This window comes from Olea europaea, chromosome 17 (genome assembly GCF_002742605.1).
Source record: "Olea europaea var. sylvestris chromosome 17, O_europaea_v1, whole genome shotgun sequence".
NCBI lineage: Eukaryota > Viridiplantae > Streptophyta > Magnoliopsida > Lamiales > Oleaceae > Olea > Olea europaea.
In genome coordinates, this window is record NC_036253.1 from 13,566,990 (window position 1) to 13,578,614 (window position 11,625).

Here is an 11,625-nt window from a genome sequence, read left to right on the forward strand (position 1 = left end):
AGACCAACTCACAAAGGCCATAAAAATGATGTACTATTAACCACAACATAAACAGTAAAACTTCTATTGAAAATCAATTCTTAAGAAAATTCATATAACACTAATATGATTATCTTTAATAATTCTTAAAGATCTTAATTCTTGATGGTCAGTCACTTTGGAAACAAGGAGAAATTTGAATTCTAATAAAATGTTAAATTAAAAATATACTTTTTTTATTGGAATGCATTAGAGCTATAAATTTTAAAAGTATTTATAAAATTATTTAGACTTGAATTTTGATTACCCATTAAAGAAAATACAAGTGTATAGAAAATGAAATTTTAACATGACATAATTTTGGGATCTATTATTCAAAGATTAAGTGCATCTTGATACAAGTAAAAAGAGAAATTCAAAAGAATCAAATTTACTGCTGATTCTCAAGGTAGAACTGAGAAATGGACGGGAACCGATTGATTCTCGACGTATGGTCCCAAAGTTGACCCATTTAGTAAAGGAATCGGAACCGAACCAACCGGTTCTATTTGGTTCCAGTTTGATTCCACTGGTTCCAAGGACAAAGTGCCCATGATGATGTCTAGGCCTTCATTGTTGCTTTGTTTTTTCTAGTTATTTGTAATGTTTAGTTTATATTTTGCAAGTTTTTTTTTCAAGATTAATGAATTATTTTGAAAAGTATCCTATTATGTTGCGTTTCATATAATATCATATATTGTTATTCACCTATTACTTTAGCGTAGTTATATTTGCACAACAATTTTGATTTCTTGCATCACATTTTACTTGTACTTAAGGTTCTTGATCTTTACTTATTATAGCACTTTTGTCCCTATCGATTTTTCATATCATTCTTATTATCAAACTTTCCATTAGTTAACACATTTTGTATTTGATAACAGTTTTATGTTCAAATGTCTGTTGAAATGGCTAAAACAACTTATTTTTACATTATCTCTGTAAAAAAAAATAATAATAATAAGAAGTGCAAAAAAATATTTTTTTCCCTCATGTGAAAGTATGAAAACAAAATATTTTGATATAAATCAACATTAAGGACGAAACATACTAATTAATTGAATGTCGAAAATAAGAATTTTACGGAAAAAAAAAGAGAAGAAAATAATTGCAATAATGAACAAAAATTGAGGAATTTAACTACAATTAAAATATGATATATTAAATAAAAATTGTGATGGCAATATAACCTCCCATAATTTATGAAATTTATATTATTAACCTCGATTCTTTGGTTATTTTACATGATAAATAATTTTCATTGTACCCCCCAAAAACGGTTTTTCTATGAGATTGCTTATAGGGATTGACATTTAAATTATAATCTAACCTCACTAATAGAGTCTCGGGGGGAAAAAAAATAATTAATGATTGGAATAGAGAATCGAACAAGTCATGGATTTTTTTAATTTTAATTATTTGTTTGAAATTTGTTTGCTTTTTTCTTTTTTTGAAAATTTTAGGATTATGATTGCAATTAATTCTTTACTTTTTTTTTTTTTTTTAAATCTTTTCCTTATGTTTTATTTAAAGAAGATGGTATATTTGTCATTTCACAAGGCTTTTATTGAGAAAATGGAAGAAAAGATTGTGATTAGCACTTTAAAGGTCAATTAAGGGGGTTTCCGTTAATCTGAAATGATATGGGGTAATTTTGCAATAGAGACAAGGTCTGGAAAATTTTACACCAATTACCCTTCATTATTATAACAACACAACTTTCTATAAAAAAAATTAAATGAAAAACAATATTAAACCTTTTCATATATGAAGTATCGTAGATTATAACATTTTTACAAATCGATATATAAGGTAACTATAACTTTTCAATCTTTTTTCTTTCTCTTCTTGCTCGACTTTGGAGGCAAAGTTTTGCACGTTCATTGTTGTGCTCTAACTTCTTGCACATTCTGCATCTTTTGACTTCATCTATTTCTCCTTTTGATCCCAGTCATTTCTCTTCAATACCTCCTGATTTGATTACTTGGATTGAGAGGCAGCACCTTTCTCAACATGTCATAATTGGGTAATATCCAACTAGTATGATCTCCAAGTGAAGAAATGGTAACTTTGTATGTTTCAATACATGATGACATTGTGTAGTATCAATTTTTCTTTGCAACAACTGCTAAGGCCTGTGTACATGTCATTTCATTTATTCGGAATCTATTGAATATACATGTTTTTTCTTAGGCATTAAAAAAAATCGATACACGATTTTCTAGTTACATTGATATAGGACTTGTGTTGAAACATTTTCTTGTTTGAATCATGCAAGTAATCGATTCAATTCCCAATAAAATATCAATATAATCCAAAATAAGTATCAATATATGAAACTTTTTTACAATCCATATTTAACAGAAAGAAAACAAAAACTATAACATTAAATCATTATGTTGAACTTTCATTTAAACACATTTAAATTATTTTTTATATGAAAAATTTCTATATTGTGATACCTTTGAAGGACAAAATATTTGATTACAAAACTTTTTATATAAATAAAAAACATCTGAATTTAATGAGCATAAAATAATCTTAAATATTGATGTACCTTAAAATGTAACATTAACTGAACTCAAGCTACCGATTTCAACAAGGGCAATTTTTGTGAACATACTATAATGACGAAACTACCATTCACTTTTCTAGAAGCAGCAACATATTTATGCAATCATAAAAATATATATAGCTCTATTCCGTAGAAACTTTTTATCAAAGTCAAAGTCGACAATTAATTTTAAATACATATTTTATGGGACTTATAACTTTTCAACCACACATTTCATCAACTTTTATCAAAACATACTAAAAATCTAATTTTAATCCTCACCAAATATGGGCTATAATAATTAACCTTGCATGATGGGGGGCAGAGGGGAGGGGGGGAGAAAAGAAATAATAAAAAAATGAAAACATAGATCACAAGCAAAGCCAAGTCATATAATAAAAGTAAAAAATTAATGGAAAAATTGTAGCAGAAGCCCCAAACCTTTAAAATATTAGCAGACTTTCTTCAAATCTTTCATTTGTTGCAATCGTCATCCCAAACCTTTCAAAACGTTACGACGGAGGCCCCTTTGGACGATTTTCATCCAAATGTCTGTTAGTTGACCATCAAAACAAACTTTGACCACATTTTAACCAATTTTTAATGGGCAAAATAGTAACTTTCCATTTGCTACATTAAATAATTAAAAAACTTAAATCAAAAACAAAAAAAAGGGGATCCTCTTCTTCTCTCCCAGCTGCGCCACCGTCAACAACCACAGTGGATGGCTAAGGCACATGAATTACAGGTAGCTAAACCTGCTCCAACGGGAAAGATGAAGTGTCAAAGGTGGGCAAGGTAAAACCCATTTGAAACATGTTGATTGGACTCTACTAATCGGGATTCAACATCGTTGAAATAGGAATCAGTCCATTCAACTCGCCGTCGAATCTTACGCCAGTTACCTGCTGCACCATTTGCCTGAAATTCGCCAAATCAATGGTGATAAACGTCGTCGTTGCGTGCTTCTTTGTACGCGATTTAAGTTTAGTGATTTTCCCTATTTGTTGGTGAGGAACTTATGTACAGTCTGCTGGTGAGGAATTTGTAAACAATTTTGTTAAAGCTTTGTTAAGTGTCTTTGTTTCTTTGGTGAATAAATCAAATATCCAACCATACACCATTCCTGGACCAAATCTCCGAGGTTGTTGTTTGATGGTAACTAGATTATCAGACGACACCATTCTTAGACTTGCTTCATTTCTCACAGTGTTTCGAGAGATGGGATGTGCTTTTGGGGAGAGAGATCTGATTATTTGGGCCTCTAGCGGCGAGTTTGTAGCTGAGAAAGGGAGGGAAAAGAGAGAGGAAAGAGATCTGGCCGTGGCGGTGGCCCGTGGGTTTGGGGAAAGACGAAGATATTATGGCGGTGGGGGTGGGCGTAGGAGGAAGAAGTCGTTGGGTGTTTTTTATTTTTTTTTATTTCTTATTTATTATTTTTTATAATTTAATTTCTAACTTATTTTAATGTAATAAATGAAAAGTTACCATTTTGCCCTTTAAAATTGGTAAAAATGTGGTCAAAGTTTGTTTTGATGGTCAACTAACGGATATTTGCATGAAAATCGTCCAAAGGGGCCTCTGCCGCAACGTTTCAAAAGGTTTGGGATGACGGTTACAACAAATGAAAGGTTTGATAAAAGTCTGCTAATGTTTTAAAGGTTTGGGGTCTCTGCTGCAATTTTTCCAAAATTAATCTAGTTGTACAATCATATTTGACAATGCTGATTGACACTGTGGATGTTATCAAAATTCAAGCAATTAATTATTAAAATAATTTTTGAAATGGAATAACGTGATATTGACAAGTATGATTATCAACCAAAATTGTAAGAAAATATTGAACAAGTAGCATGATTGTAAAAGTAATTACTCCCTCCGTTTCATTTATATAGGCTAATTTTATTTTTTACACAAATTAAGAAATCTTATTTAATGTTATTGAAAAATCAATTTTTGCCAAAAACTGTTGGAATATACCCTTATTTAATTATCAACAACTAATAGTAAATTATTATTGATAGTAGTAAAGAAACTAAATGATTAAGCAAATTAAATAAGAGTACATTAGTAAATGAACAAAACAAAATATTTTCAATATAGAAATAGAACTATATAATTGGGATAAGAAAATAAAAAAAATCGATTTATATAAATGAGACAGAGGGAGTATGTAGTTTGTATTGCTTCACAAATTCAATGCATGCTCATTGCTCGACATGCTGATCTATGAGAAATTTAAGATCAGACAAAGTAATTCAAACACTAAATTAATATCGTATATGCTTTTAAATGGCATTCATTCACAATCATAAATGCATTAGTGGCAATATAGACAAAATCATTGGAACGAAAATCTATGGTAATCGTGGAAAACAGGTCAGAAATCACAGAAATTTGATGGCTAAATTTAAGAATTTTCTAATCTCAAATAAAAAACTAATCTTCATTTTCAATTGAAATTTATTTCCTACTTTTGGACTCTTTTCATATGAAATCGCTGAAGAAATTGCAAAATTTTGGATGGAGTTTTGACCTCTTCGATTATAACGTATTTTTAAGTTTTTCAGCTTTAAAAAAAGTAATTTCTTGGATCTTGTAAGTTGAAGTAGAGTTCGGTTTGATGCCCAGTTTTAGGGTAGTTTAGCGTCCCAAAAATAAAAAAAAAAAAAGAAAAAAGAGAGAGGTGTACGTTTTAAATAAACAAAGCTCCAATCCATGGCCAGTCAATGTAAAAATTGGTTTGTTTGCTCTTAGGAAAGAAAAAAATGCAACAAATAATCGTTATGGACTCTTTTGGCATATCTTTTGGTTCCTGTAATAGAGTTTTTGGAGAAAGTTGCCTTAATTTTTATTCGAAAACTAATTTTTAAAAGCACTTCCTATTTCGAAAGTACTTTTAGAAGAAATCAGATTGGACTAAATTTTTCTAAAAACTCTTCTAACTATCGAAAACATTTTTATAAAATTAGTCAAACGGATCTAAAAACAACTTTTTAATCTCAAAAATTCCTTTTGACTTTTTCAAAAGTCATGCCAAATGGACGGAAATACTCCAATCTCAATTTCATCAATGTAATTTTACTTAACAACTTTTTTCGTCTCAATTAAAAATCATTGAATTTTTCAAATATTCCAAATCAAGATTCGTTAGATATATAAAAATAATATCTAAATTGATCATCTTTGACTGAAATACTCGTTTGCTCCTCAATTCCAAAGTACTAATTAGTATAGAACATTATAATATTTTTTTCAAAAGTGCATAAAAATTTATTTCCAGGGATTATTTGTCCCTATATCGCTTTTGCCTTGAAATTGCTTATATATTTGATTTAATAGTTTAAGGAAAGTTGAGAAATAAAATTAAGAATTCGTTTGACTGATCAAGGTTCATTTATGGTGACCAAATGCTCTAGAAGAACAGCGACTGAAATATAATTTTATTTTTTAAAAATAGTTGAATTTATTGATATCTTTTTAGAAAACTATACTGCACGTAGAAAAATTCGAAAGACGTACCATACTGAATTTATTGATATTTTTGTATTTCGTATGGGGTATTTCGGAAGGACAAGAGGGTTATACCATCTCATGGTAGATTGACAAATTATTGAGCCGAGCTGGATTTGAACCAATATAGGCATATTGCCAAGTATAAAAATTTGAAAGACGTACTAGGACATAAATTTCATACGTGTTTTTCCATTTTAATTCTCAATTTTCCCGTAATAGGTGACCACTAGTTTGAATTGATCATCAACATTTTTCACAAGGAATGTCGGTGATCGTAACACTTGTACTCTAACGTCATTGTTCAAATGCACAGGTAACATATATGTGAACGAAAAATTGGAGTCGAAGTTTGTTAACAATTGGGCTCACAAGATTTAAAGGTCAAGATTATTTATTTTAATTAATTTTGTCATCAGCATCCACTCTCAGATATAAATCGAATCATACATACGACACACACAATTTTCAAAACAACATATTCACTAATTTTTAAAGTTGATCAATAAAAAGTTATTTATTTTATAATAAACTTATAAAATTGTTTAAATTCATATATGTGTAATTTCACAAAAGTAAAAATGCAAAAGGTGATAAAGTTTTGTCGACGAAGGAAAAAAATACGCTCATAATAAGGAAAAAGCAGGGATCAAAGATATCAAGGCATCAAGCTTTGGATTCGTCAAACTCGTTCCTTCGAAAGTCTTTGAATTTACCACACCATTTTGCGAATTCCCATTCAAGAATATTAAAAAAATAAAACTGTGTTGGACGAACGTATACGAATATTCAACTGTCCACCCGTCCCACCCTCTATTTGGAGGAAAGGTGTTCCGACGACGAAAGAACATTAAACTGATCTAATATCTTCCATTTCTGGTGAGTTTTTCATAACTATCTTAGTAAATAATTCCTTTTTGAATGCGGCTTCTGTTATTACAATAATTCTGGGATTTTAATGTTTTACTAAGACATGTTCTATGATGTTCTTTTCGATTGCTTATCCCATATATGGAAGAAGATTAAGTTTACAGTTTTCATTTGAGTTTTTCTGGGTAATTCCAAACGACAAAAACCTAGATATTTATAAAGCATTGCTTTATATAATTTATGTGCGAAGGTGAATTAACATTGATAAAGAAAACTTGGTTAAATTGAAAGGAGTTTAATGATAAATTTGCAGGTGGGGTGCCTTGAATTCTGTTGCAGTTTATTTGCTCATTGTTCTTTTTGGATTTTGAAGGAATTTGGAGACAGTCTTTCGGATTTTCCTTCAGTTGGACTTAAAAGGACCAACAATATTGGTAAAGGAGATTCAGCCATCACCATGGATAAAGGATGCAATAAGTTCAGTAGGAAGAATTCAATAAACTTGAGGAATAGCGAGCCTGGACAATTAATTCTTGAAACGAGGCTTTCATTCAAGAATCCTGTACAAGACATCAGAAAATCAGAATATGATAATGCAAACGAAGAAGTTGATGGTTCTACTTATAAATCAGTTAATGCGGTTTCTCTCCCAAAACCTGTTATTATGTTTTCACCACGACCTGTTGGTGAGCTTGATGCTGCTGCCATCAAGCTTCAAAAAGTATACAAGAGCTACAGGACTCGAAGAAACCTTGCAGATTGTGCAGTTGCAATAGAAGAGCTATGGTTTGTCAGCTTACCATTTAGTCATTTCATGTAATTAAGTACTTCTGTTTGGAGAATAAAACATTTTCGTATTTGATATATATATAGGTGGAAAACCTTGGACTTTGAGGCTCTCAAGCGATGCTCTGTGTCTTTCTTCAATAATGAGAAACCAGAAACTGCTGTTTCACGGTGGGCTAGAGCTAGGACGAGAGCAGCCAGGGTCAATATCCTACTCAGTTCAGAGCTACTTGTTCTGTTAAATTTCTTCTGTGAAAGAGGGATTAATTTCGTGCAATTGCAGGTTGGAAAGGGATTGTCTAAGGACGAGAAGGCTCAACAACTTGCCACACAGCGCTGGCTTGAAGCTGTAAGTCCTCTAACCATTTAAGTGATTCTAAGATTTGGGATTGGCTTTTATCCAATTTTTAGCTTCAATTTATTCTGAAGTATGTTTATAGTGGACGAACTTTTAAAAATGCTCTTATCAATTGTTTTACCTCTCTCTTAGCGATAGAAGGACAAATACGAACCATTGATATAATAGCTACGTAGGTCTTGTGATATTAATTATCACTCTTTTCTGTAGATCGATCCATGCCATAGGTACTGGCACAATTTACATCTCTATTATGATATATGGTTCAAAAGCGAAAGCCTACAGCCTTTCTTTTACTGGTGAGCACCCAATTAACCATTTGAAATTGAAAACTTATTTGGTTTGAAGTTTGAGGAATAATTATAGGAGTAGAAAGTTATAACTATTAAGTGCATTCAAAACTTTCTTCTCCTTTTTGTGATAAGTTAATAAACAAAATATTTCTTACTGACTTGCTCCTGCAACATTTGTTCTTTAATGTGAAGGTTGGATGTTGGAGATGGAAAAGAACTAAATCTTGACGAGTGCTCACGGGCCAATTTGGAATGGCAATGCATCAAGTATCTGGGACCAGTAAGTTTCATGTCATTGGAGAGTATTACCAATCTCCCAAGCAGAGTTTATATTTTCAAATAAAGTACTGAACTAATTACAGTGTATTAGCTAGCATTCTCACGGGCATATATGATCATTCCTTCAACAGAAAGAGAGAGAATCATATGAAATCGTGGTTGAAAATGGGAAACTTGTGTACAAACAGAGTGGTTCCACCTTGAACACGGTTGAAGGTTCAAAATGGATATTCGTTCTTAGCACAACAAGAATTCTGTACGTAGGCAAGAAGAAGAAAGGTCTTTTTCAGCATTCAAGTTTTCTTTCTGGTGGGGCCATTACAACAGCTGGAAGATTGGTTGCTCATGATGGTGTGCTTAAGGTATATATACATAATGCTAGAGAGTACACAATAATCTCAAGTTTGAAGTACTGTTTAGCATGTATTCTTCCGGCGAATTGAAAAATTTCTCAATTTACAGGCAATTTGGCAATGTAGTGGTCACTATCAGCCAACAGAGGAGAGCTTCAGCGAACTCATAAACTTCCTGGAGGATCACGGCGTAGATCTTGCTAATGTAAAGGAAATTTGATGTGGTGTAGAAGGAATTAGATTTCATGAAAAAGTGGGATTGGCGCAAGTAGAAATAAGCAACTTCCTGATTTTTGGAGAAACATTGGGGTTGTCCATTTTTGGTGAAATTTTAGTCAATTTTGGGGAAATTCCTTCGTTTAAGAGTTTTTTCCATTTTTTTTTTTTGTAATTGTTTTCTCATATCTCAATCAAATAAATTCAGATTTGAATTCCGTTTGTTGGAAGATAATCTTGAAGATAAGGACTTTCAATTTTAGCCATCATCTCAATTTTTTTCATTTTTGGAAAAAAAAAATCTTTTATTATTATTATTTAATTTTTTTCCCGAATTTCCCTAGGTTTCCGAAGCATTGTAAGCCTTTTGTGGCCATATTGATTGATAGAAATAAAAATTTTCGTGAGTTTTTTTAATCTTTATGAGATTTATTCATCTTTTCTATAAGTTTCGTCTACGTCATAATTGTTTTAAATCCAACAAGAGACTTATATTTAGTCAAACTTAATGGGGCGTTTGTTTCCCTTTTTTTTATAAAAATGAAAATGAAAAATATAGTTGTTATGGATCCACACAAGAGATAGAAATTCAAATTTGGTGGCTTAATGTGATAGATAAAGATCATATTTTTCATTTTAATGCGGAAAAATGGGAAACAAACAGGGCTAAAGCTCCTTCGTAGAAAAGTTTTTTAACCGATGACCCTTTGCCATTTCGCCTTTTGCAGAGATGTGCAATCGATGATGACTTCCCTCCTTTTAATAAGGATGCCAATAAGGAATCAATTCTAAGACGATCATTAGGTGGTCGTGGTTCTGAAGCCAATCAATTTGAGAATGTAAGCACATTTGATATAGATGGTCGAGCCCAGGAAACGGAAAGTACAGGCGCTGAAGAAATGGATAAACTGGTTTATAACTTGGCCAAGCACCTGTCCTGCAAAGGGACAACTGGAGCCGGACCAAGCATTGGATGTGCCCAGGAATACCCTGCAGATTTGCAATTCCGAGCACTTGAACAAGTTAACCTTTCACCTCCTATCAGCAACTATGGTCCAATCCCGTCACCACGACAAAGTCCTAAGATTCGACTCTCTCCCACTCCAAGGGCCCCATTCCAGCAGCTACCTAAGGCTTGATAGGAAATGGATAAAACTGGGGTTTACAGAAGCTTAGACCATGGTAAATCTATAGTTCCGTACGACACTGTGCTCAGCTTACTCAAATATTCATTCTTTTATACCCAAAAATTTGCGTGGCTCTCATGTGAGTTCCTAATCATTTTTGTTAGACTTTCGGCTCGTCTTAATTGGTTTCAAGCTTGATTTCATTCACCATTTTATTTTTGGATAAGGCTATTTGTACACTTTTGATGTACATAATCGTTGACACTTCCATCACATACAAAAGATGACTTAGTAATGATCGGCAGGTTTGTAAATTTAATTTTTATTATTGTGTTGAATATATCCTCCTATTTATGATTAGAATAAAATGAAGTACTTGATAAATTTGAAAAATAAGAACACAGAATGATAACTAATTTGTACAAAACATTGTTCATTTAGCCTTGACTTAGCTATGTTATGGTGCTGTTGAATTACTTCAAGGCGGGAGTTGCTGACCCAAATGCATCTGGGCATCATAGATATTGATGTGATCAGCGTGTGATCTTTTTGGTCATGACAGGTAGATATCCTTGCCAATATTATTGTTGACTATGATCACAGAAATGCTACATTTATAGGGGTCTGTAAAACAGACTTCTGCCAAATCTCTCGCATGTGTGGGTCTAGATGTATTTTTTTTTTATGTGGGACCAACTCCTATAGTGAGGGGTCGGTAAAACATCTGTAGGAAATTGTTTTGTACACAGAGCAATTTCCCTATGATCAACAAATTTCTCTCACTTCCTTATCTCACTATAATTGATACTCAATAAGGAGAAAGAGTGACAATGGCCCCTAATGGGGTGGTCGAGTTGGTGGATTAGGTGAACACGAAAGCCTTTGATCACGAGTTCGATTCCTCTTATCCACTTTCTCGATCGAACCCGTCGCACATGGCTTGTCTAGTACGATTTATTTGGCTGGCGTGATTTGCAGACTGTTGCGTCAGTTCGAGAGTTTACCTAATGTGCACTCGAAGGGTAGTGATTGCGGATTCCCTCGTCATAAAAAAAATAAAAAATAGATAAATAAAAAAGATTGACAATGACTATTTTTGAGGAAAATATTCAAATTTACGTGCCTATCTTCTTTTAGGTCCCTTAGTTATAAATTTTCTTTGAAGTTTTGGGGTTAATTGGGTCATTTCGATTAATGACAAGTGGTGGTGATTTAATGGTGGATTTGTAACTAATTTTTGTGTTCACTTTTTATTGTC

The 11,625-nt window shown here is 32.3% G+C and overlaps 2 protein-coding genes across 3 annotated transcripts; both read left to right on the forward strand.

Moving 5' to 3' along the window:
• Positions 1-6,885: 6,885 nt before the first annotated feature.
• On the forward strand, positions 6,886-9,499 carry LOC111365823 (IQ domain-containing protein IQM1-like). 2 transcript variants are annotated; one of them, XM_022986339.1, is made up of 8 exons: positions 6,886-6,964; positions 7,329-7,741; positions 7,829-7,943; positions 8,025-8,090; positions 8,310-8,398; positions 8,585-8,672; positions 8,803-9,033; positions 9,134-9,499. In XM_022986339.1, exons 2-8 carry the CDS (start codon positions 7,413-7,415, stop codon positions 9,242-9,244), a joined length of 1,029 nt encoding a protein of 342 aa, XP_022842107.1. In that variant the 5' UTR covers positions 6,886-6,964; positions 7,329-7,412; the 3' UTR covers positions 9,245-9,499. The 2 variants fall into 2 exon arrangements, with proteins under 2 accessions (XP_022842107.1, XP_022842106.1); XM_022986338.1 differs by lacking the exon at positions 6,886-6,964 and having other exon boundaries at positions 6,997-7,741.
• A 249-nt stretch (positions 9,500-9,748) lies between these two features.
• On the forward strand, positions 9,749-10,379 carry LOC111365650 (IQ domain-containing protein IQM4-like). Its single transcript, XM_022986190.1, has 2 exons — positions 9,749-9,759; positions 9,929-10,379. Exons 1-2 carry the CDS (start codon positions 9,749-9,751, stop codon positions 10,377-10,379), a joined length of 462 nt encoding a protein of 153 aa, XP_022841958.1.
• Positions 10,380-11,625: the final 1,246 nt, after the last annotated feature.